We start from the raw sequence: 26735 nt of genomic DNA on the forward strand, positions 1-26735 counted from the left end.
CGGAGCAATACATTACTAAAGTCTCGCGAAACAATAACAATTTTTTGGAAAAATTAAGTGTTACGAGTAACGGTAAAAATCTCAATATAAGATCTTTAGGATTTCCTCCATAAAACGTAATTTGAAAATGGGTTTTGTTTCAATAATAACATTTTTTGGATGCTTACATTTATTTTTCAATTGGTAGCACCTTGTAAATCAAATTTGAAAAAAGTGTTTTGATGGTTAAGAAAGAGTAAACTGGTAGTCTTTATTTCTTTACACAGTACTTATCCAAAATGATATTCTTATACTCTTGTGCAAGAATCGACCAGTTCATTTTGAAGTTAAACCACAATTTCTGACAGAAGGACACTCTAATTATGGAAATCTTCTTCTCTACCTTACTCGAATAATGTTGGAAGCGTCCTAGTGTGTTGGCTGATAAGAATGTTCAATCTCCTGATAAATATGTTAATTGAGTTTACCATACGAAAAAAGAGCATCTCTCAGATAAAGTTTCAATTTTCATGGTAATTACACAACAGATAAAATTTTCCAAAAATCATGTACTTTCATATTGTTGTTTTTTCAAATTTTCCACAGTTTCGTTTAGTCGTCATGAGATTCAATAGATGAAAATGACAATTTTTAATTCAATATTTTTGAATTTACTTGTTCATTCAGTCAGAACTTAAAAATTCAAATAAAATCTTCTCATGCTACGTAAAAAGGGTTATTAGTTCCACAACAAAAGCGTTCATCACTGTTTCAAGTAGTTTTTAGAGATATTTAAGATTTTCTGATATTTGATAGACGGAACAAAGTTTTGTTACAATTCTAATAATTTCCAAATCTTAAAAATACCACAAAACTCATTGACAATTCCTAAATGCAAAGTTAACAGTCAAAGATAGTGAAAACGTGGTAGTGAAAAAGGAATGAATAACATTTTGCATTACAACAACTTGAAACAGGAACCGGTTTTTTGTGATTTGTCTAATATTTTGTTCAAAACACTATCAGAAGTTCTAAACCTTTTTTTTCAAAATATTTCATGTTTCAATAATAACATTTTTCGTACTGGATGTCCATTAGAAACTTACAATTCGCAAATTTATTTTAATCGCGGTAAACCAATTATATCATCTGTCTTGAAATTTTTCCATGAAAATCAGGTTTTTATCTATTTTTCAGTGGTTTTCATATCAACCGGCATGCCTATCATATTTGAAAAACTAGTTTTGATGTTAAAGAAAGTGCAAAACTGAAAGTCTTTATTTCCTCACACACAACTAATCTAAAATTTCATTCACATTCTCTTCTCCGATTATGGTTTGCAATAACAAATGACGATAGCATGAATGACTCCAGGAATATAAAGAAGATAGCAGAGAGCCAAGTTGCACCAGACAGCTGCACAACAACGATTTCCTTTTTTGAGGTATACGGCGATTGGCTATAAATTTGATTTTAATAGTTTCTTTTTCAAAAATGATGGTTTTTACGGAAACTGATGGCAAAAACGGAACAAAAATGTTCTTTTTCAACTTTTTTTTATTTGAAAATAGTGTTAGTACATATGTTTAATCTTCTAGATGACCTAAACTTTAAAATTGAAAACTCACCGGAATAAGAATACAGAGAATACATAAACAGCAAGGATGAACCTCTCCCATTTTGAAGACGACGAGAATATGAGTTGGAATGAATTTTATTTTATCAGATCTTATCTACGCCACGGTCTCTTTGAAAAAAGTCACGCGTGAAATGTTCTAATCATTTTTTCCACATCAACTGATATTTCACGCTGAATACTTTCTCATGCTATTTTTGAAAAAAAAATAGGGCAAACGTTTGAAACGCTCTAACTTTACGAAAACCACATCAATTTGACTGAAAATTTTTGAGACAGATGGAGAAAACAATTTCCTTTCCTTTTTTATGTGTAATAGTAATATGAACTCTGTCTTTGGAAGTCAGTGAACGCGAGAAACCGAGAAATTTGACAGAATTTGGGAAAACATAATAGACTATTCGTTGTTCCTGCGCTATAATTTTGTTGAACAGGTTGTTAGTGATCGTCTAGCTCTAAAAAACCAACATTGAAAAAATATGTGGATGGCGAAGTGTCGCTGTTGCAAAATTACCATTTGAGGATTTTTTTCCGTGGTAGGAACGTGTCCAAAAATAATGCTGTTTTTGAAACAACATTAAAAATTTTTAAATTTTCAGAGACACTCACAGCAGAATTCTAAATTCTTTCACATCGACATTCAAAATTCATGTCTATTATTTTTAAATGACCTCTGACAAATCAGTTCCCAAGCTTTATCCCGTTCTTTATCTCCACCACGAAACATATACAAAAAAATACAACAAAAAACATAAATACAGAAATCAATCCTTCTCCAAATAGAACCGATCCAAAAAATTCCCAACTTTGTCATCGGTATCAACAAAATACGTGCTGATATGCGTAGAGTTGTACACTTTCAAACGAGTATATCCATATTGGCCGAGACGGCTTGCTGAGAACGATTGGGGTGTCGTGTCGGACGGTCCCTCATGGGTGTGACAGCCCTGCAAGCAAAATTTTAGGTGGGGAATGGGAGAGAATGTTCTAGCAAACTATATGTGTCAGGAACCGAAATCTTTCAATAAGGAATCTTAGTAACCGTTTCTGGAGACTGTATATCATGTCCTAGAAACATTAAAATCTTACCGCTGATCCCGTCAAAATGTACACCGGGGCCTTTGCATTTTTGATATGTCCAGCGTCTCCCGATTTATATCCAACTTTATCATAAATCGGCCACATTCTCTCATACGTATGCTTATGTCCATAAAACACCATATCCACCTTATAATCCTTCAACAACTTCTCCAATCCCGGCAAGTCATTGGTTCCTTTTCTTGAAATTTTTTTTTTCCACTTTAAAAAATGATGTTACTAACATAATAAAACTTAAAAATGCATGATACAACTCTGTATATCGATCGGAGGAAGACCTTGAGCACCCACGGCATAGCCCACTTTTCTTAATGCATAATTATGATATGTCGGCAGATGGACTCAAGACAATCCATAAGATATTCACAAATTTGAACGGTATTTGTATCCAGCACATACTGAGTATCTATCTGCATTATTACAGAACATTTCCAGCTCTCATTATCAAGATCTCGAAGAGCTAGCGACTCAAATCCCTCTAATGTTGACAGCTGTGCAGACTGTGGGTAGAGTCCAACCTTAAATTTCTTCACAGAAACGTACAATATATGTTTCTAAACTTTTGAAATCAATGGAAGAGCATTTAATGACGCGGTTTCTCAAAAAGTTTCCCCACTTAGGCCGATTTTAGAGCCCAGATTTAGCGCCTGAAAGAGAAAAAATGGAGAGAGACTTGAATCCAGGTTCCCAGCAGACCAGTAGGGCCAGGACAATGTGGTTTTGATGTTTTCTACTTGAATGTAATTTGTACAATCCTAAAATACAGTTCTAGAGTGCAACTTTGCTTTTATTCTACTCTTTTCGCTCAACTCCGGGGGTGGCCTTATACTTATGTTACGCTTGAAAGTGCGCATTTTTCACATTTGGCCACGTCACCATCCTAGTTTTGGAGGTCATGTCACAAAAACATTTACCTAGGGGTATTTTTGGATGAGAAATCCGAATCCGTTATTAGTTTTAACCAGAAATGTTCCGCTGAGCCAATAAACTCAATTTCATGGGTGGCCTTATACTTGTGTTACGCACTGTACCGCTCACATCAATTCACAAACTTTATCCCGTTCTTTATCTTTTCCACGGAACATATACAAAACAATGAAATATAATACATAAATCAATCCTTCTCCAAATAAAAGCGATCCAAAAAATTCCCAACTTTGTCATCGGTATCAACAAAATACGTGCTGATATGCGTAGAGTTATACACTTTCAGACGAGTATATCCATATTGGCCGAGACGGCTTGCAGAAAACGATTGAGGTGTCGTGTCGGACGGTCCTTCATGGGTGTGACAGCCCTGGAAGCAACATCTTTCTTACTGGAGAATCCAAGAGAATGTTTTAGCAAACTACATATGTCAGGTTCGTAACAGTTTCTGGAGACTGTACCAAACTATATCAGGTCCTAGAAACATTAAAATCTTACCGCTGATCCAGTCAGAATATACACCGGTGCCTTTGCATTTTTGATATGTCCAGCGTCTCCCGATTTATATCCAACTTTATCATAAATCGGCCACATTCTCTCATAAGTATGCTTATGTCCATAGAGCACCATATCCACGTTATAATCCTTCAACAACTTCTCCAATCCCGGCAAGTCATTGGTTCCTTTTCTCGAAAGCATGTCAGTAGGGTCATCGCATCCACCAGCGGATCTAGTTGAACAGTACCATGGTCTATGGAACATAACTATGGTCCATTTCAGTTTATTCTTGGCAAGATCCTCTTGCAACCATTTGTATTGAGCATTTGCTTCCTTTGTCATTTTCTCGGCGTAGTACTCGGAATTCAACGCGATAAAATGGACGAAACCGTAGTCAAAGCTCCAGAAGAGATTATTGTCGTAGACTCCATTTTTAGGCATAGTAAACCTGTTTACTATTTGATTGAAGTGAGTGTCCGACTCATGATTCCCTGCGAACACCATATACGGAACATACGCAGCGAATGGTTGGATCGCCTTCATATAAGCATCTCCACGATCCCCTTCATCGTCATGTAGATCATACGCAATATCTCCGATATGAATGATTACATCGAAATGGTCATTATGAGTTGCATCGATTAGTTGATTGATTGTTGGCATCCCTTTGTAGATACTCAAGTCTCCAAAGATAGCAGCACGAAGCTCTTTGGAAGGGTCGGGTTGTTTGAAGTGGTACACGTCGGACATGTCTTGAGAGCTGCCCACTTTGTAGTCTGGAAAATAAATTAAGAAAACTCTGCTTGTATAACCAATTAAAAAGTAAAAACTATTCAAAAAAAAACTGAAATCTGAAACAGTAAAAAACGACAAAAAAAACTCACAATAAACATCGCCAGCTACCATTTTAGTCATCGTAGCTCTGTGAGTATATCTGATATATCCGTGGGATCCTTGATCTTTCCATGAAGTCGTCGTGGCTTTTGCAGTCCATCGGAGAGAGTCTTTGGAGAGACCGTATGTCACGTATGGCGTCACGTTGGGTACTGGAATTTAGATTTCTGTTACATTGAAGTTTTATGAGGATGGTGGTGTATTTCTGATAATTGCCATCCTTTATTGAAATGCGTTTTTTTTCGAAAATTTTTGATCGAAAAAAGCGAAAAATTCGAAGAAAAAACTTAAGAAAGCAGTCTGAAAAAAACTCATTTTTCGAAGGCGAAAATCTTGAATTCGTATGAAAACTGAATATATTTTGAAGACAGATCCCCAGAAACCTTTAATTTCTTAAATGTTTAGGAAAAATTTTCAAAACTTTTCGACCCATTTTTTGCAAAAAAATTTTTTTTTTGAAAATTTTCGTAAAATCCAAAAAAAATTGTTCCGTTTTGGAAGCGGAGCCTAAAGGTTTAAAAAATATTTGAATTCTTATATGAGAATTACTGTCCAAAGGCTTAAATGGAAATTTAAGTGGATAGCCTATAACCGGAAAGTTTAAAGATCACTGGTATTACTTTTTTTATGGTGGCCAATCTATCAGTTGCGTTTAACAGGAAACAATTCTACTGAAAATTAGGGGCGCTGTTTACTATCCATAATGTACAACTAAATATTTTATCTCAAAATCCAAACAGTATTTTTTTAAATCTTAAATGAGGACTAAAGTCTTATCTTTTCTTGCGAATTCCGATACTTCTGAAAATTTAAAAAAAAAACTTTTATCTTTGGAGCATGCATATGCCAAAAATCGCTCTAAACGCCACTATTCCCGTTCTCCTGAGGACTACACGGCCGCGCTAAAAAACTCTTCCACCAAAGCTCCTATTGAGTCAGGACAACGGGAATTGTGACGTTTAGTATGATTTTTTGCATATGCCTCAATGATAAAAGCTTCTTAAAATTGTCTGAAGTATCATAATCTAAAATAAAAAATATGGCTTCGGTTCTCTTCATATTCATTTATCAAGCTACCGTTTTCAATTCGTTAGGGTCATTCTTCTCTCGAAAAAAAACTCACGTGGTCCCTGTGTCAACCAAGTCACCACCATTTCATCCATCTTCCCACTCAAACTCAGATGAACTTGTTCCACTTTGTTTGCATTTGTCACGCCACATAATATAACACAGAAAAATAGAAATCGATACATTTTGGAATAAGAATTCACTCATAAAATGTGAAATTCATGACATTTTATAATCTTTTTTGTTTGACTTTTCCAGAGTCATCATTTCAGAATACTTGTTATCAATCAGGCAAAGATCAGAGTGATAGCATTCGGAAGTATTAAAATATGCAGAATATGGGAAAATGCATTCGCGCTCTACCGCACTTGCAAAAAAAGCATTGATTTGACAGTATCCATAGGAAATGGTCATTATTTTGTAGTCAAACAACTTTTTTTACCTTATGTTTGAACTCGACACATACTGATAAGCGTGGAAGAGACAGAAACTAAATTATCAGTGAATGATACTCCTACGCACGTGTTGCAAAAAAATAAAAAGACAAGAAAAGAGGGAAGAGAGAAATTGTGATTTGGGACGGCGATGGTTTGGTCGCTCAGCAAAACTGACAGATGATGAATGGGTGTTCTGGAATTTTCAGTTTCAAGTATGTTGCAAGTAGAAGGGCGCGGGGTTCGAGTTTGCTCCGTTGTTCATAAACTATAAATTGAGAAACTCCAATTACAGAAATTATTCAAAACTGTAAAGGAGGTCTGTTTCAATTGTCTCTAAAATTTTCTTGATGAGATTTTAAAACAATTTATTCATTCCAAAAACGCAATTCTTTTAAATATTCGCCATCGTCAGTATTGAATTGAAAAAAAGTTCCGAATGTTTCAAGCATGTTGCAAGTAGAGGGACATTTGCAAAGTACTGCTGGGTGAGAAAGTTTTGTAAAAACACTGATAGATAAGTACATAGAAAATTTGCACAGTGTGCTGAAATCAGAATTTTGAATAAAAACAGTAAGATTGCAGAAACAATATTCTCTAAACTTAATTCCGAAATCAAAAACTTTGAATCTAAACATAAAAACTGCTATTTTCAACTCTGAACATGCTTGGAACTAGAACCAGGAATTTTATTCAGGTTTTGATCAAATGTGATAACATTCGAATAGATAAATCTAACAATGGAAACGTTATGTTATGTGCAAACAGTCTAATTTTGTATTTCTCACATCAGTTTTCTTCAAAATTTTTACGTTTCATTCACTGCTTAGATTTCACACGTTTAGATTTAGTTTTGGTCTCAGTTTGTTTTCTTTGAACTTTAAAATTCTGAATTCTTTGTAATCTAATCTTTTCATTTAAAGAATTATCCGATTTGATACTGTGTCCGAGCAGTAGACTGAAGCAGTTTTGGGGACCTCCTGTTTCAATTACTCATGAAAATGACTAACGTTTTTTTTGTTGTATTAACTGTCGATTTTGAGGGTTTATTTCATACTTGTAAACCGGGCCGAAACGGGCCGACGCGTAACTCGCATCAAACTCAATGTTATGAGCTGAAAAATATATCAAAATGTATATCTCGGCGAGTTCTATGTCCGTGACCTATTACGGGCCGGATGGCTATTCGTTAATGTGCGGCGGGCCGGGCTAGAAAGACTTTTTGGCCATTTTCGCGTTTTTCGGCTGTTTTTCCCGGCGCGCGGTGCATTATCGATTAGCCATCCGGTCCGTAGTAGCTCGCCGACATAGCACTCGCCGAGATCTACATTTTGGTATATTTTTCAGCTCAAAACATTGAGTTTTAAGCGAGTTAAGCGCCGGCCCGGTTTGCAAGTATGGTTTATTTACCTATTCCCGTTGTATGTTAGTGATAATCCGTCCATCAGTGAACTGAATATAAATAAATTAGTTAATGATTAGGTATTCGATGCTGTAATCAGACAAAGTTTGAAAATATCTTCCCGTACGGTCGTAGCTTCTGGCATGTCTTTTGCAGGTTTGACCGCTATTTTTGGAATCGTTCAATTTTAGCTTTTTGTGTAGATTGAAAAAGAGACAGGAACCATTTTTGTTTCCATAAACCGAGAAAACTCGAAACAGATGTTTCGAAACCAGGGTAACGTGTGTGAAGCATTATGCGAAAATATGGTACTTTTGTTCAGCGTTTCATCAAAAGCAATACAATTTTTTAGTAAAATCAAATAAAAACGTTCAATAACGTTGAACAAAAATACCATACATGTTACCCTGATTTTAAAATAGCTGGTTTCCTAATCAAATTATGTGTTGTCAGAAATGAACGAATATTTAGAAAATGTGAAACTGGAAAGTGCTTTGTATCAGAATTTTTAAGTTTGAAAAATGTTTAGTATGTACTTATTTTCATCGTCAATTTTCATATAACAACTGAAACTTTGTTCAAGTGTTCTGAGAACTATAACAAGTAGTAAGCACAATAATACGGATCTTCATTTAAAAACTGAGTTCTAAACGTCAAGCCCGTGAAACTATACTGTAGAGCTCATTTGATAATTTTGAAACATAAAATTTTCAAAACAAACTACAGTGAGATTTTCACTAATTTCATTTCTAATACAGTGATTCTATGTATCTTTTCTTTGGTATCTCAAATTTAATTTATTTTCTGATTTCATAAACTTATTGAGAGGGTGTATTGAACGGGTACGCATTACATGGGTTTGTAGCTGTAATTTATGAAAAATATGGCTTCCAATTATCATGAAATGCAGAGGAACAATAATAACAGTTGTGGCAAACTACTATCACAAAATCTTTATAAACGATACATGTGTAGCAAGAACGGATTATTATTGGAACGTGTTCATACAGGATCTTTAAAAAATATTCTGATACCAGTCGGTTAACGCAGCCTAACGGCTGCTCAACCTCCTTCTCTACACCACCCTTCCGGGTGTTACAGCGCCTGCGGCGCTTCTCAAATTGGTCAGACTATCAAGGTCTCAGAACGTTCTTCTTCTCCTGAGTTGTTTAACTTCATCACTTGTTTGTAGTTTTTGTTAGCTAAGCAGCCCGTTCGGGTAGAGAACAATTAAAACATCTCTGCTTTTTTGACACGATTTTGACAAATTTTCTCAGTGACTTTTTCTGTCCTGATAGAAAATGGATTTCAGTATGCGTGGATTTCAATTCACAAATCGGAACTGTTTTCATGTTTTCTTCTTTATCTAATCTACTACTTTAAAAAACTTGGTAACTCTCCTTCTCTCCCTCCTCAAGAGGCGAGTCATCTTTCAAATATTAATTTCACACTTTTGACTGATCGGCGGCGATGCCGCCCCCCTTCTCTGAATATGGCAGATCAAGACCATGTTTTAACAAATATTTATTCTAGAATTTATTACCTATTGAAGGAAACCGAGCAACGACAAAGTTCATATTTCACAAATCCCCATCACTTTTTGAGTAGTGTTCTTTTATTAATTTTACTCCTATCAAGGTTCTTGCTGTAACAGCTTCTTTGATGATGGAGAGATCTGAGGTCTCAGAATTTATTGTACTAAATCGGGAATGCTTTTTTTGGCTTGAGACTGAGAAACCATCATCAATTCTATTACTGTAGCTTAGGAATTTGGAAACTTCCCTCTTCACATCTTAAAAAATTGCACTTAAAGTATTATTTTTAAGTTTTTGACTGACAGCCGGTAAAAAATGAATACAGTAATGGCTATAATTCTAACAACGTTGGCTGTTTTCAGTTGAAAATGCCCAACCTTGAGAGGGTATGAAGAGAACAAAGATTTATTCTAGTTTAGATGTCCTTTGATCACTCGAACGTCCCAAAAAACACTTAGACGTTCTTTGGGGTCCCAAAATTGCCAGAAATGATTAGACGTCCCAAAACCGTTTAAACGTTCAATAAAATAATTAGACGCCCCATCAATCCCGTTTTTTGCTTTAAATAAATTTGCTTTACATAATTCGTTGTCCCAAAAAATATTTGAATGTCGCGTGAACACAAAAAAACCAAGAGCTTGCTGTGACACCTGGAAGTAGTGATTACTTAAAAACAAAAAGTCCTAGAATGTTCTTAGGCTCAGCACCCGGGAAGTAGCGGTTTCCCTAACACAGAGACATCCAGCAACTTGCTTAAGTTTTGGCAAAAGTGGCCTCAGAGTGCCTCTGTTTTAAAGAAACCACTACTTCCAGGGTGCTGAGCCTCTGGAATTTTAAGGGACGTATTAATATTTTATGGGACTTGTGGGACTTTTAAACGTTTTTGAGACGTCTAAATGTTTTTTGGAACGTTTAAACGTTTGAAAGTACTTTTAACTTTGGGAAAAAATTCAGGGCTCGAAAGAACGTCTAAGTGTATCAAGGGGGACGTTCGAGATTTCAAGGACATCTTAACTGGAATAGAGCAAAAAAATAGTTTATGAAAACCCACGCATTTTTCTAGACGATCTCAAGAAATGAATTCATTTGAAGAATGAAAAAGTTCTATAACTATTTTCCCCGTGAACTCCTATTTCCCTATATCGGAAATGAAAGCCACTGAAAGGCTTGAAAACCACTTTTTCTCACGTAGTGACCTAATTTAGAACTATTTTAACTAAAAAAATAGACGGGCAACATCCGGGACAAATTTCCAATCGATCTGTGTAAGTTTCATTGAAAACGGTTCAGTACAGAAGGCGCTAAAGTCGGCGACAAACGGACAGACAAACGGATCTGCTGAATATTATTAGTAAAGATCATTCTGACCTGAACGTACTGTACTATGTAACTAAATGAAGGCATCAGCAAAAGTTAATTAAAAAAGCAGTAAAATATCATATATTGTAAACAGTAAGTATTAAAAACTAGTTTGTCGGCAATTCTAAAAAATTCTGTTTCGAATTTACAGCTATTTCTTTTGTATTCATATGAGATGTTTCCTGGCATCGTTGATTTTTGGAGATTTCCTAAATTTTTAGAAAAGCCCCACTTGTAATATTTTGCGTTCAGTCATGTTTCTCTGCTTTCAATGTATACAAATAAACATAAAAGCACTGAAATTTTATAATATTATATCCTGATAGCAAGTGTCAACTAACACTAATGATTAGGTTAAATCAAAACTTACTTCTGAAACCTTCTTCTTCTACTGACACACAAAATCGTATTCAAAAAATTGAAATGCCTGTTTCCAATGAACATGAAATTCACATAAATATGTTTTCTGTTAATGGTCATCTATTTGAGACTCATTATCAATAAATTTTAGAAAAAAAAGAGCGGGATTTTAAATTCACATTGTATTAAGTTTCACATTGCTACTGTTTCAAACTGGTTTTGTTTTCAGTGATTTATATGTATTCATAATGTTTGATACATCTCTAAATTAATGACAATAATGTGTCATGTTAGAGTAATCAGTTTTGGATGAAACAATTAAAAAAAAAATGATTAGATTACAAAAATTTTGAAACTAGGTATGGGCAATTTGAAACGGGGTATTTTTTGTATAAAGAAGGAAATAAAGATTTTTAACAAAGGATTTTGTTAGCAAAAACAACTTGAGCTTCAAGTTGACAACGGGCAACAGAAACTCGAATTCGCGCATTGTTTTCACGTTTTCAATTAAATTTGTCTCTATCATAACTCACAACAAGTAATAGGAAAAGAAGCAGAACTGGAGTCATTGTTGGTGTGAAACACAAATTGGCATAAAGAATTAACAAAAAGAAAAAGTTCGATGTTAATGTTAATTGCAAAACAGTGAACATTGATATCGAGATATTGTGCTTGACTTTTTCTGATTTGAATTTAAGAATTTCATTACTGTTTTGTTAAGATACTATAAAAGTACAAAAGATTGAACTGACAATGAATATAAATCCTGATAATCTCCTGAAAACTACCATATTTTGATATGAATGTTGTATGTTTCAAAAACGACTTAAATTTTATAATACATGCTATCAGATAATACTGCTATTGTTATGGAACTAGCATTTTCAAATCTCTATATTTGTTTCTTCTAGTTTGTAGAGCGCCTAAGATTCAGCGCTCAAAATCAGCCGTTTGTCTTATTGCAAGTATGTGAAAAATTCACATGTAACAACATACCAGTGTCTGTTAGTGAGGTGGACATCCTACAGGTTCTCTGGCTGGATTTTTGTTCAAACTCAAACAGTTAGGTCAGAAATTTCGTGAAGAAATTCACAATTCCCAAATAATCACAAAAGCTTGGATGTGATGATAGTAAGTTAGCAAAATGATACAGAAACATTTTTTTTCAAAAATAGGCCGAAAAGGACAATAGAGGGGGTCATAAACGAATCATCTATATGTTTTTGTGATAAACAAGATTACAATTGTGTATCAAATATATTGGTTTTTCATAGTCAATTTATTATTCTTGAATATCGAAGAATGAAGTAATGAATTTTAATAAAACCTTATAAAATAACACTGAAACTTTAAAATGTGAAAAATTTAAAACAATTCTCAGACCGATTGAATTCTAGTGTTTACTGGTAATGAAACAAGTACTCCTGTCAGATCTAATTTTTTATTTCAAAATGTACTGAAGAGAAAAATGAATTGTTTATTGTGGAAAGAGTCACTTCTAGATCTATAAAGTTGCCGACATTGGAATGATGACAGTTCCAGCAGAAGTGAGTGAAGAAAACGCAGCCTGAGCATCAGTTGCATCAGCTGGTCCATTGGCGAAATGAATGACAAGTTTGTCTTCTTTCGGTGCTTCAGCAGTACGAATGATTTGGTCAGAGACCTGTTTTTGGCTTTGATTGAAGTTCGGTGAGGTTTGAACAAAAAAACCAGAGCAGTGTGTGATTTCCCATTTTGAAACCTGAAGCACACTGGTTGAAACAGTCAAATGATGTCGCTACATGTTTACGATCATCTAAAAACCAGAAACTTCAACTAATTTCAAAGTTTTGAAACAGAAAATTTCTGTAACAAGTTAGACTTATTATGAAAATAATTTTTCTACGAGACTTGACATTTATCACAGTCATTGCGAATACTATAAAAAATATCAATTTGCGATAATTCATTCATCCGTTTATTCTTTAATAGCCACATATCAAGGAACGGAAATTCGAACCTTAAATTTCAATAATAAGTTAGTTTAAGCATCATTAATCTTCAAATTATGCAACAAATGACTGGAATGTGGTCGTGTCACCTCAACCATCTCATTATCCACAACACTTTCATACAACATCTTTGCAGTTCCAATTTCAAACTTTTTCGGATCCACTCCATACACCGACATCATTTCGACACTAGGCACCTCTTTCTCGCATTGGATTCCCGTAAATCCGACTGGACACGAACACTGAATTCTCTCGTGGAGGTTCTTCCCGAATGACGAGATACATGATCCCTTGTTTTTGCATTTACCCCACTTCTTACTGATTGATTGTTTGCAATCCAAGCCTTTTTTTCCAACTGGGCAACCTAATTGTCCCAGGGAATTACACTCTTTCCCAACTCGACTCGCTGTCTCGGAACAGCAGAACACATTGCATTGGTCACCGTAGTACTGCCTGAAAAAAGATAGTGGGATTTCATAATTTTGAAATGAAGGTACTCACGTGTCACATCCAATATTGATTTTGATACCAGTGAAAGGATACATCACGGTTAATGGAGAAAAGATTCCACGTCTCGGTGTGAAAGTTGCGGTGATGGTGGCGTTGTCGATATCTGAAGACGAGAATTTCAAAAAATTCGCCATTGTCAATAATTGATATTAAAAAAAGATATGAAACAAAAAAAAGTTATGAAACGGAAAATTCTCAAAACTTGTTATTTTGGAAAAAAACATTAATAGATGTATCAGAGTTGCATGGAATTCCGACTTCCGGATAAGAAATTTTCACTTCCATGCAACTCTGATATGTATGTACATTGAAAATTTGCAAAGTATTCTGAATTCATATTTTTGAAAAAAAAAAAAACAATAAGATTACAGATACAATATGCTCTAAACTTAACTCCGAAATCAAAAACTTTGAATCTAAACATAAAAACTGTCATTTTCAACTCTTAATGTGTTTGGAACTAGAACCAGAAATTATACTCCGGTTTTGATCAGGTGTGATAACAATGGAGAAGATCAACCTAACAATAGAAACACATTTTTCCAAAAATCTAATTTTGTATTACTCACATCAGTTTGCCTCAAAATTTTTATGTTTCATTGACTGCTTAGATTTCACACGTTCAGATTCAGGTTTGGTCTTCCGCAGCAGCAGACTGAATCAGTTTCGTGCGTTTTCAGCTTCAATCAGTCATGAAAATTACTAATGCTTTTTTGTTATATTCGTTTGTTTGGTGTTGGTCCTTAAACTGAATTTTTTAAACTTCTAAGGTTTCAAGTGGTATTGAATGACAAAATGAATTACTTTGTTTTAAATGAATTACTTTGTTTTATCATTCATTAAACTAAATGTAAATAAATAAATAAATAAATGATAGGTATTCGATGCTGTAGTCATACAAAGCCTGAAAAAGATCTTCCCGGACAAATTAGCCAGGGCGCGGCTTCTGGCGGATCTTCAGCAAGTTTGACCGCTATTTTTGGAATCTTTCAGCTACTGACATGATCCATAAACCCAATTTATTAAGTGGACTGAGAAACCGAATTTAAATGTTGAAATCCAGAAAATTAACAGGTAGCATTGAAAAAATCTTTACTATTAACAAACGCAAACGGCTGTATGTTTGTCTGTCTGTCGCCGATCCTACCGCCCTTCCTACTGAACCAATTTTTTTCGAACATGGACTAAAAGATCAGAAATTTCCACCACTCGATGCCCGTCTTTTTCTTTTTTCAAAAATATCAAATTTGACGTCTTCTGGAGACGATACCGATTTCAACAGTAAAAAGCGTTATGAAAAGGTGTGTCCCGACAGGGTGGTAGAAAGCTCATGCTGAATCGGTGTTTCTTGACTGCATTCTTGAGAGCGCCCGGCCGCGCGTATTTGGTGTAGCGGTCTACGTAGATGACTCTTACGCATGGAGTGATGAGTTCGTTCCCGCCAGATCGGAAAAGTTTTTTGGTTTTTTGTTTTGGTAAGAACATAGACAGGCAGTATATGAAAGTTGTAAATAACTTCGTTACAGTCTAGATTTCGTAGATCAAAAGGGCTAACAGTGATTATGTGGCTAACAGTGGCTGTAAGTGATTATCTGCACCAATCTTTTGACACTGTTCACACCGCTACGATTCCATCATAATGGGTGATTGAGTTCCAACTTTGACGGTGTTCAAAAAATTAGAATCCCACAAAAACCGTGTCAGAAGCTGATGGTAGTTTACAATAAGACTTTTGTCCGCAGCTTCATATCAAAAACTCAAAAAAAAACTGTAAGTGCATTTTTTGAAGAAGAGAATAGGAAATCCGATTTTCTAAAAGGGGAATTGACTTTCCGTGTGCCTTGAGAATTCTCTATAAATTTGCACCCCGATAGTTTCGAATCTGCTCTAAAACTTAAATGTAATACTTTAAATGGATTATATTTTTGGAGGTATGAATAGGAAAGCATCCAAATTCCTGAGCTTCAGTAAAAACATGTTCAAACTGAGGAAAAGATAGAAGAACAAATTCCAGCAAAATTATTTCGGTAAAGGTTTCTCAGTCTCAAGCCAAAAAGACATTCCCTGTATTTAGCTCAATTCAGTCTGAGACCTCGGATGTCCAGACCATTAAAGAAGCGCAGTAGGCGCTGTTACACCCAGAAACTTAGGAGTATACTGAATGGAAGAATACTACTCACGAAGTGATGGTGATTTGTGACTAAGGAACTATGTCGTACCTCGGTTACCTACAAAAAAGTGATAAATTCTAAGATGAGAGTTTGTTAAAGCACTGTCATAGTTTTCAATACCCAGAGCAGGGAGGTGGTTTTGCCGCCGATCAGTCAAAAATCGAAAATTGATATATCAATGATCCCTTCCCCTTTCGAGAAGTTACCAAATTTCAGTTTTCTGTAAGAGTATATTAAAATACTTCCGGCAAAGGTGAAGTAAAAAATCGCTCATTCTAAAATCCAAATTCCTTCAGGATAGAAAAATTAGTGAAAATTTGCTTACTGGCACGGTGCCAAAAGCAGAGGGAGCACAAAAGAGGAGGGAGGCGATATCGCCTCCAATCAGTCTAAAAATTAAAAATTAAGATCAGAATGATCACTCGCTTTTTGAGGAGGGAAAAAATAACAGTTATAAGGAAATCAAAGGAAGAAGGTCCCGATTATTAAATTCAAAAACCGTTCTTTCTAAATTCCATATTCCATCAGGAGATTTTTCAATTGTTCTCTCCCGTAACGGACAGCTCAGCTTACAAAATCTATCAACAGGTGAAGAGAAGTTTACGATCCAGAAGTCGGTGACCTTTTAAATGCCCCGACTGTCTGAATTATTTAGAAAACGCCGCAGGCGCTGTAAAACTGAGAAGGGTGGTGTAGGGAAGGAGGTTGAGCAGCCGTAGGCTGCGCCAACCGACTGGTACAACAACATGGATAAAGTTATTTGACGAAGATATTATCAGAAATAACAGAAAAATGAAAGAATTCATTGGGTTCGACATCGATTTGTGACTTTTCTAAACACAAATAGGAGAAAAGCGTGTTTCAGACATTTACGATACAAATAGAACTTTTCCTCGAAACTACTCGATTAGTCGTGAAATCCCATATATTATCGTCAAAAACGTTCACATCAAAAATGTGTATTTCTGTGTAACTTTTATGGTGTCTGTAGAACCGAAAAAAAATTGTCAGATATCCTATGCAACGCTAGAAATCCAGTCGGGATGTGTAGAACAAAGCAAGGAGACTGGAACCTTTTTAGTTTTCATTAGCAGTCATATTTTGCAAGTGATGGAGGTTGAAAAATAAAATTTCTGATGAAAGCAAAGCAAATAAAAAGCTGTAAATCTTCCAACGGGGCTCCGGAAAGTTTTGAAACCGGACGTTTCGAAACCAAGACAACTCGAAACGTTGCCATTTTGAAACCAGGGTAATGTGCATGAAGCATTATGCGTGAATATGGTATTTTCAAGGGTAAATCTTTTTTTTCTGTAAAATCAAATAAACAGGTTCAAAAACAATGAACAAAAATCTCATACTTTTACGCACGTCATTGAGGAATCATTTGTTGTCAGAAATGAACGAATATTTAGAAAATTTGAAACTGAAAAGTACTACGTATCTGGATTTTCAAGTTCGAAAAATGTTTCGTAAGTGCATATTTTCATCGTCAATTTTCATGCAACAGCTAAAACTTTGTTCAAGTATTCTGATAACTATAACAATTAGTCAACACAATAATGCCTATTTTTGATTGTTGGGAACAACAGCTTAACCCAGTGCAACTATATTTCAAAGCTCATTTGAAAGTTCTGAAACATAAAATGTTCAAAAAAAAATATCAGCGAGATTTTCACTAATTTCATTTCTAATACAGTGATTCTCTGTATCTTTTCTTTGGTATCTCAAATTTAATTTATTTTCTGATTTCATGAACTAATTGAAAGGGTCTATTGAACGGGTACGCATTACATGGGTTTGTAACTGTAATTTATGAAAAATATGGCTTCCAATTATCATGAAATGCAGAGGAACAATAATAACAGTTGTGGCAAACTACTATCACAAAATCTTTATAAACGATACATGTGTAGCAAGAACGGATTATTATTGGAACGTGATCATACAAGATCTTTAAAAAATATTCTGGCATCATTCTGACCACACTGTACTTTACTAGGTCCCAAGATGAAGGCATCAGCAAAAGTAAATAAAAAACATTAAAATATCACAAATTGTAAACAGTAAATGTTGAAAACTCGTTGTTCGCCAGTTGAAAAACTCTGTTTGACAACTTTTTTTGTATTCAAATGAATTGTTTTGACTAAAAATTTCGGAGATTTTCTAAATTTTTAGAAAAGCCCCACTTCTAATATTTTGCATTCAGTTTCTCTGCTTTCAATGTATACAAATAAACATAAAAGCACTGAAATTTTATAATATTATATCCTGAAAGCAAGTGTCAACTAACACTAATGATTTGGTTAAATCAAAACAAACTTCTGAAACCTTTTTTTTCTACTGGCACACAAAATCTTATTTAAAAAATTGAAATGCCTGTTTCCAATATACATGAAACTCACATACATAGGTTATCTGTTGTTGTTATCAATAAATTTTAGAAATTAGAGCGGGATTTTAAATTCACATCAGACTAGTATTAAGTTTCACATTGCTACTGTTTCTGGTTTTTTTAACAGAAATTGATATTCAGATTTTATTAGGGGCTCTTTGTTTGGCAAAATGTTATCAGATTAGATCACATTATTGTTTAATAACTCTCTAAATAAATGACAATAATGTGTCATGTTAGAGTAATCAGTTTTTGTTGAAACAATTAAACAAAAAACAATTAAAAATCATTAAAATCAAACTTTTTCTTGTTGTTAATTTATGTTGTAAAATTTTTATGCTAATTTCTGTTACACACCAACAATGACTCCAGTTCTGCTTCTCTTCCTATTACTTGTTGTGAGTTTGAACTTATATTTGGTAGAGACAATTTCATCTGGAAACGTGAAAACAATGCGCGAATTCCAGTTTCTGTTGCCCGCCATCAACTTGAAGTTCAAGTTGTTTTTGCTAACAATATTCTTCAAAAAATCTTTATTTCCTTCTTTATACAAAAAATACCCCGTTTCAAATTGCCCACTTTTTTTACTTGTTTCAACAAAAACTGATTACTTTTTCTTAGTCAATACATTATTGCTAAATTGCGAGTATTGAAGTGTTTGAATTCAAAACCTTATAAGATAATACTGAAACTTTAAAAAAAATCTATTTGAAAAGCACTGTTTTTGAGAACCTGATATGTATTCTAGTGTTTTCTGGTAATGAAACGAATGTTCCTGTCAGACCTAAATTACTTTTTTCAGAATGTCCTGAATTTATTAATCCGAAACCAGAACTTTATTTTCCCATTTTGAAAACTGAAGTACAGTAGCTGACACCTGAAAAATCCTAACTTTATTCTATATACTTTCTGTCTTCCAGACTTTCTTAGTCATTTTTCTAGAGCTATAAGTAACAATACAATTAGTGTCAATAATTTTGAAAATGGAGTACAATAATTCCAACCAGAGAATCTTGAAGACAGTTACACAAACACGAAATTCATAATTTTCAACTTATTTTATAGTTTTGAAACAGAAAATTTCTGTAACAAGTCATACTTATGAATACAATTTTTGGGTTGGGAATAATTACTGAAAACATATTCGAGGTGTTCGCAGTTTTACAACAAGTGGTACAGTTGGGAGGAATATGTTCTTCATTGATGTAGTGTAGTATAGAACAATAATCTTTTTATTTTTTCAGAACATGTTGAAAGAGTACTCATTTAAAAAGTCAATAGAAATTTAACTCTGAAATGTTTCCGTTGTCAATAAAACATTTCATAATAATTAAGAGGAGATTTCACTGACAAAGAGCTATTATACAATTATCACAGTCAGTGCGAATACTATTTAAAAAAATATGTTTTGAAACAGAAAATTTCTGTATCAAGTCATACTTATTATGAAAAAAATTTTTGAATTGGGAATAATTAACGAAAATTTATTCGAGGTATTCGCAGTTCTACAACAAGTGGTACAGCTGGGAGGAATATGTACTTCATCGATGTTGTGTAGTAAAGGTCACTAATCTTCTTATTTTTTCAGAACATGTTGAAAGAGTACTTTTTTTTAAAGTCAATAGAAATTCTTTAATTCTGATATGCTATTAAACAATTATCACAGTCAGTGCGAATACTATTAAAAAAACATATCAATTTGTGATAATTCATTCATCCGTTTATTCTTTAATAGCCAAGTTTCAAAATTCTTTAATTTCAATAATAAGTTATTTTAAGCATCATTAATCTTCAAATTATGCAACAAATGACTGGAATGTGGTCGTGTCACCTCAACCATCTCATTATCCACAACACTTTCATACAACATCTTTGCAGTTCCAATTTCAAACTTCTTCGGATCCACTCCATACACCGACATCATCTCTACACTAGGCACCTCCTTCTCGCATTGGATTCCCGTAAATCCGACAGGACACGAGCACTGAATTCTCTCGTGGAGATTCTTCCCGAATGATGAGATACATGACCCTTTGTTCTTGCATTTGCACCATTTCTTACTGATTGATTGTTTGCAATCCAACCCTTTTTTGCCAACTGGGCAGCCTAATTGTCCCAGGGAATTACACTCTTTCCCGACTCGACTCGCTGTCTCGGAACAGCAGAACACATTGCATTGGTCACCGTAGTATTCGCTGAAAATTTATCAGGATTACAAAAAAAAATTTGATATGGTACTCACGTGTCACATCCAATATTGATTTTGATACCAGTGAAAGGATACATCACGGTTAATGGGGAAAGGAGGCCACGTCTCGGGATTAAAGTGGAGGTGATGGTGGCGTTGTCAATATCTAAAAAAGAAACACACATAAGACTTTTAAAATACAGTACCGTGCAGTAAGATATACGATATGGCATTTTTTGTTGAAAATGAAAAATTTGATAGGGTGTTACGGTATCACTGAATGTATAAACCATAAAACTTCATTTTCGTAGTTGACAACTTTTTTGTACGAGCACTCCCTAGAGTGTTACGTATCAACAAAGTATGTTCTTCCTCAAGTAGTTTATACATAATTTACTTCAGGGATACCGTACCACTCTCTCAAAGTTGGTAATTTTCAACTTAAATAGGCCTAATTGTATATCTTACTGCTGTGTTGTGTTAGAACTCACCCAATCGATCCTGATTAATCACAAAAACAGTTATAATGATGGTTTCATTGAAATCAATTGGAATTTTTGCAAGTTTTTCTGTCTTATTCGGAGAGACGAGGAATGGAACGAGACGGGAGTTGGAGCTATTAGTATTGAGACTTGAGACATTTAACACAGATTTCAGATTGAAGTCACTTTTGAAAGACACCTCTAGATATCCGGTACACTTGACCTATAAAAACTATTCTGTTTTCAAAGAGAATTCAAAAAAATTTAACAACCGACCTGACTGAAAACGAGGAATAGAATTCCAAAAAGAAGAGAGTAGTAGTGATTCATAATGCGTACAGAATGGGGGAAAAATAAGAGAATATGAATATTTTCTCTGCCGGATTGCTATCTTTTGACCTTTACGGCATCAGATAAAGGCATCAGATAGGATATTAGATAAGATAATGGGGGAGGGAACGGTTTTTGTACAAAGATTAGTTAAGATTACTGTTTGAATGGAATAGATACTCGGCTACTTTCCGCTACAGTTGTGCAGCACTAACGCAGCAGTTATTCGTAGAGTTTACTCCTGCTGCGTCAGAGGCGCGCAAGTGTTGCATGAATGCTGCACAGTTGTTGCATCAGTGCTGCCGGCGTGCTGCATGCGCTCATTGCTTCTCGTTTCTAATCAGTATAGTTAATTTGTGAACAGAATAACAGAAATAACTATTAATATTTATTTTAAGAATATAAAATTTTAAAAAATAAAAGCAAAAACAAAAAACTTAGAAACGTCATTGAAATTCCATGTTGACCGACAGTCGGTGAAGTTTCCAAGTTCCTTATATCTGTAGACGTCCGGTGCCCCAAGCTCATCGACTTTAGAACTGAAAAAGAATATTTCAATGAAATTCGGTTGGGAAACAACTCACATTTTTAGATCATGTCTTGCTGAAAACGCTTCAAAAGTCCAAATTTTTTATCGAACAGGCGAATTATGTTGATCAGCTGCTCTCTCTGACTCGTTTCTGCCATCCAGACACATTCTTCTTCTGAAAAATAATATTTTCAAAAAATAGAGTAAAAATAAGTCGGAAAATGAGAAAACTTGTCAAATAGACAATAAATAATCATTGGAAAAAATGGAAAAATGCAGCCAAACTCCAATTTGCATTGGAGCGAATATACAGTTGCTGCGCGACTGTTGTGAGATTGTTGCACAACTGGTGCATGCCCCAAAAACAAGGGAACCATCAGTCGCAGTGACGTGAAAGCTGTGTAACTGTTGCATATGTTCTGATTTTTCCTAATTGCTGTAGAACTGTTGCAATCTTGTCGCGTAACTGTTGCAAAAGCTGTGAATGCTGCGTAACTGTTGCGGGAAGTAGCCGAGTAACACTCGGTTAAATGAGTATTTTGTTGAGCTGAAACCTTTTTTTAAATTGACAGAACTCAGTATGAACGAAGCATGAAACACAATTTTCAGTTTTCAGGACATTACTGTTGTTACAGGCAAACAAATTACTCGGAGTTGCGAAATCTCGACCCAGTCCAGATACAAAAAATGTGCACAATTTTTTCACGAAAGTTTATTAAAAATAGTCGAAAATCCTAAGTTGCGGTTTTATGATATTTAAAAAAATAGTCAAAAATTCCACCCGGCCCGTTGCATGTCTGAAATTATTGTATTTTATGAAAAAAAAGATATTTTACGTATTTTCGGCAAATAAACTACATAGTACAACTTGTAAAACCAACCGAGATAAAATGAAGACAATGCATATCAAAAACAATGTTGAACAATTTTTTTATCGTCTAACATGTTTCAATTCTTCCGCGTATTATCAAATCGTTATTTTTCCACATTCATGCAGACGATGAAACAGAAAATATAGTTCTTTACTTTGATACAACAAGCATTGTACTTTTCTGAAATCCTTCTGTGAACGGAGTAATGAGCCGTCAAACTTTTCATATTGTTCATGTATTATCGAATCGTTATTTTTTCAGATTCATATGGACGGTGCAACAGTAAAAATATAGTTTTGTGTTAATGTTTTAGTAAGCTTTCGAAAAACTAGTTAAATTTTAATTTTTTTGAATTTTTTTCAGGAGTAGAGATTCTTGTTGTTGTGGACCAATATATTGTACCTTTTCAGTATGAGAAAAGGAAATCACTAAAACAGAATAAATTGACTAGGAGTTTGAATAACCATCATTTTTTGGCGTCTTGTTTAAGCAAATGACTGAAAATTTCTAAATTTCTAAATTGACATCTTGTCCGGTACCTACCGGTTTTATCTCTACAAAGTCCATAAAGTCACTCCAAGTCTTAGACTTGCCTTCATAACTCGCGGGTTCGATTCAAATGCGCTCTAGCGCATTGTATCTATTCTCCGGCGCGAACATGTCAAAGTGAAGAGAAAAAGAGAATTGTAATCATTCTTGAGCTTGGGGTCACCTAGAGTTAGGTGATTTTTACCCGTTTCAGTCAAGTTTCGCCCGTTTATACTTTTTGGGTGGTTTTTGTCACCTGTTTTCTATCGTTTTAATTAGCTTTTGTTTGTCTTTCTAGCTTAGGGTAGCTATTAGACTCATTCTTACTTTCTCGTTCTTTTGTAATCGATTATCGAGAAGATAATCGATTGATTGTTACTAGAATAAATTCGTAACTATCTAGAAAACTGTTTTTATTGATTTCTTGTCTTTCCGCTTATTGTCTGTTTACCAGAAGCTAGCGTGACACCGTTGTCACGTCTAACTTTCTGACTTGGGGGCCGAACGCCGTTGTTTGACCTCTCGTTACCGAAATCTTCTTCGGAAGACGAGAATTGTTCATTTCGTTGGTTTTTCTTACACGTGGACCCGGAAAGAAAAACTAGCGAAGTGATAAGAACTCTGTTTTTTGCTTACACGTGGACCCGGAAAGCAAAAATCAGTTTTCGCTGCCTCTAGTATAAGAATTGTCTGTTGCTACACGTGAACCCGGAAGCACAGTCAGTTTTTATTTGTCTCTTGTTGGAAATTGTGTGTGCTACACGTGAGCCCGGAAGCACATTCAGTTTTCTCTGCCTCTTGTTACAAAATTAAGTGTTGCTACACGTGATCCCGGAAGCACACTCAATTTTTGTCAGTTTTACTGATTTCGGCACATAATTTTCAACGGAAACTTCGATTTTCCGGGGAAATTATTGATTTTTTTCGTCGGAAATTAATTTTCGGTGAAAATTTCGTGCTGAAACAGTAAAATTTTTCGAAAAGGCTAATATTTGAATTAGAATTTGGCAAAAACATTGCGAATTTCTAAAATTCAAGTATTTTCTTGTCGGAAAATTCAAATTGTTCGCAGAGAATAACTGTGTGTGAATTTTTCGGAGAAGCTGTATCATTTCTTCGAAATAATCGTCATTTCATCGTGAATTTACATCTTTTTCGTCAACATAGCCTTGCGAAATTGAATAATCAAGTATAATTTTCCAGGGTAAACTCTATCATTGCGAGAAAATGGCGGACATCGACGAAGACGAAGCGACGAGAAGGGCTGAAGAAGAGGCGAATCGATTGGCTGAAGAAGAGGCGAATCGATTGGCTGAGGAAGAAAGAATTCGACTGGAAAACGAATTGTTGGAAGAAGAAGAGCCAATGGAGGAAGGAGAGGAAGAGAAACGAGTCCAGGAGGTGAGATTAGCGGAAATTGAAAAGGTTATCAATGAAACCTGCATTGACATCAAAAACCAGACAAAATTCAGCACGAAACAGTGTAGAGTATTGTTGTCCCCACTCATTGGGAAAATTCTAGAAGTAGAAGAACAATTCCGTGGGAAAAAGAAAGAAAGTGAATTCTGGGAAAATACGAATGTCAAGCTAAATAAAACTGTTTTGTCATTGCAGGACGAATTGGAGACAAAAAGTCAACAGCAGCCGCCGACGTCACTCGAAGAGCCAACAGCAACAAGTGTGTTGTCCGGTCAATCGACACAGGGAAATCAAGAAAGAATAAAGCTGGTGAGTTTGCTAGAAGCCAATGAGATTCATACCGAAGCGGAATTGAACAAGTTGTTTGAGAAATACGAACAATTGGAGTATGAATTAAGCGTCAAAATGGAATATTTGCAGCGTTCTCAACGTCAAACGGACTCGTTTCGTTCGGAACTATGTAGATTGAAGGTGAAGTGCGATCAACAACAACAAAAGCTTCTCGCCGAAGAGGAAAAAGTAAAGAAGATGTCGGAAGAGTTGAAAGTGAAGTATCCCAATCTTCGTGCAAATTCGTCGACTCGTGCCGGTGAGTGTAACCAGCAAAAGGGGGAGCGAAAAGAAAGTACGCGTTACTATAATGCAGACACATCCGAAATCATTGATACGATTCCTATGCAAGAATCGCTTGATTCTGGGAGAAATTGGAATCAAAGGATCGTTGAACAAAGTGCTCAAAGAAACATTATTGTTCATAATGAACATGAAATGTCAAACATGAATGCTCAATGGAGAATGGCACAAGCTTTGCCAGACCCTCCAGTATTCTCTGCAGGAAAGAATTCTGTAAATGCTGAAACTTTTGAGAGGGCATTTTATATGAAATACAGATTCTTCGACATTGAGGCTCAGAAAAACTTTCTTGAAACGAGATTCCTGTCTGGAAACGCGTTGACAGTGTATAAAGGATTACCGGAGGCGGACAAAAATTCCGTTTCGCGTATTCTCGATGCTATCAAACGACGGTTGAGTCAGTCGGATTCAGAAGAGTCGCGTCGTGCGAAAAGCAAATTTCAAGCGTTGAAATTGCACAAAGAGCAAACTGTTCAAGACTTTTGTCTCATTATGGACGAAGTTGTTCGTATTGGTTACAAAGGAGTGCCTGAATACCAAATTTCTTCAATGAAAACAACAAAGTTGCTTGATGAAATGAGGGAGCACACTGTTTTTGAAGTTTTGCTTCAAATTCTAGGTTCGCAGCTAAGAAATTGTCCTGTTGAGGAACAATATGAATTGTGCCGAGTAGAAGCAACAATGTTTGACGAAGAATGGAGAAGTGGGAAAAGGAAAGCGGCGCAACATGAGAAGAGAATGAACCGAGAGCAGTCGGATCAATATTCTAATAACGTGCCGCGCACAGGGTTTACACAGAACAATGCATCCATCCCACAACAGTCCTCCAGATTCAACAGATACACTCCAAACAGACAATCGAATAGTTATCAAACTAATTCGGGATTTGATTCCAATAGCAGTCAATGCACATCAACCACTGGTCAACAACAAAATTTCAGCACAAGCACTGACTTGAATAATCAAAGTGTGCAGAAGACTGATCAACAGAATCAAGGGCCGAAAGGTTATGTGTACAATGAGAAAAGTCCGGAATGTTGGAAGAATTTAGTCCACAGTTCTGAGTCTGCTAATAACGCGTCGAGTAGTGCGTTGGGGTTTCACAAATGCAGTGAATGCAATCTGACTGGTTGTCATGCACCTACTTGTTCGAGAGCGCCTGGGTCAAATACATCAAAAGTGAAAATAAATTCAACTATTGTTTGTTTCAGATGCGATCAGCAAGGACACATCGCTTCGAAGTGTCCGACACGGAATGCTTCGATACAAGAAGTTCGAGTAGCTCCGGAAATTCAGTCGAAAGTGGAAAATCAGAAGTTCAAAATGAAGTCTGATACAAAATGTTCAAGTGATAAGGAATCAGAAAGGAAACTGATTGATCACGAGAGGGAAACAAAAGATCTGTGTGAAGGGCAGAGTGTTGCTGCTAGTGTTGTCAAGAAAGATATGGTTATTGATGTGGACAGAGTGCCAATTAAAAGCATCAATTCCATTGAATTT

The 26735-nt window shown here is 35.2% G+C and overlaps 4 protein-coding genes across 4 annotated transcripts; all 4 read right to left on the minus strand.

The window, feature by feature from the left end:
* Window positions 1–2379: 2379 nt before the first annotated feature.
* GCK72_012416 (uncharacterized protein) lies at window positions 2380–3009 on the minus strand (the record flags this gene model as incomplete). Its single annotated transcript, XM_053729095.1, has 3 exons — window positions 2380–2562; window positions 2705–2894; window positions 2948–3009. The coding sequence occupies 3 exons, from the start codon at window positions 3007–3009 to the stop codon at window positions 2380–2382; spliced, it is 435 nt and encodes a 144-aa protein (XP_053583867.1).
* Window positions 3010–3827: 818 nt separating this feature from the next.
* On the minus strand, window positions 3828–6285 carry GCK72_012417 (uncharacterized protein; the record flags this gene model as incomplete). The annotated part of the gene is made up of 4 exons (XM_053729096.1): window positions 3828–4010; window positions 4139–4914; window positions 5023–5184; window positions 6156–6285. 4 exons carry the CDS (start codon window positions 6283–6285, stop codon window positions 3828–3830), a joined length of 1251 nt encoding a protein of 416 aa, XP_053583868.1.
* Window positions 6286–12694: 6409 nt separating this feature from the next.
* Window positions 12695–13825, minus strand: GCK72_012418 (uncharacterized protein; the record flags this gene model as incomplete). Its single annotated transcript, XM_053729097.1, has 3 exons — window positions 12695–12853; window positions 13271–13634; window positions 13683–13825. 3 exons carry the CDS (start codon window positions 13823–13825, stop codon window positions 12695–12697), a joined length of 666 nt encoding a protein of 221 aa, XP_053583869.1.
* A 6203-nt stretch (window positions 13826–20028) lies between these two features.
* Window positions 20029–21254, minus strand: GCK72_012419 (uncharacterized protein; the record flags this gene model as incomplete). The annotated part of the gene is made up of 4 exons (XM_053729098.1): window positions 20029–20449; window positions 20497–20608; window positions 20934–21147; window positions 21201–21254. The coding sequence occupies 4 exons, from the start codon at window positions 21252–21254 to the stop codon at window positions 20029–20031; spliced, it is 801 nt and encodes a 266-aa protein (XP_053583870.1).
* Between the last annotated feature and the right edge of the window lie 5481 nt (window positions 21255–26735).

This window comes from Caenorhabditis remanei, chromosome IV (assembly GCF_010183535.1).
Source record: "Caenorhabditis remanei strain PX506 chromosome IV, whole genome shotgun sequence".
In the NCBI taxonomy this organism is placed as follows: domain Eukaryota; kingdom Metazoa; phylum Nematoda; class Chromadorea; order Rhabditida; family Rhabditidae; genus Caenorhabditis; species Caenorhabditis remanei.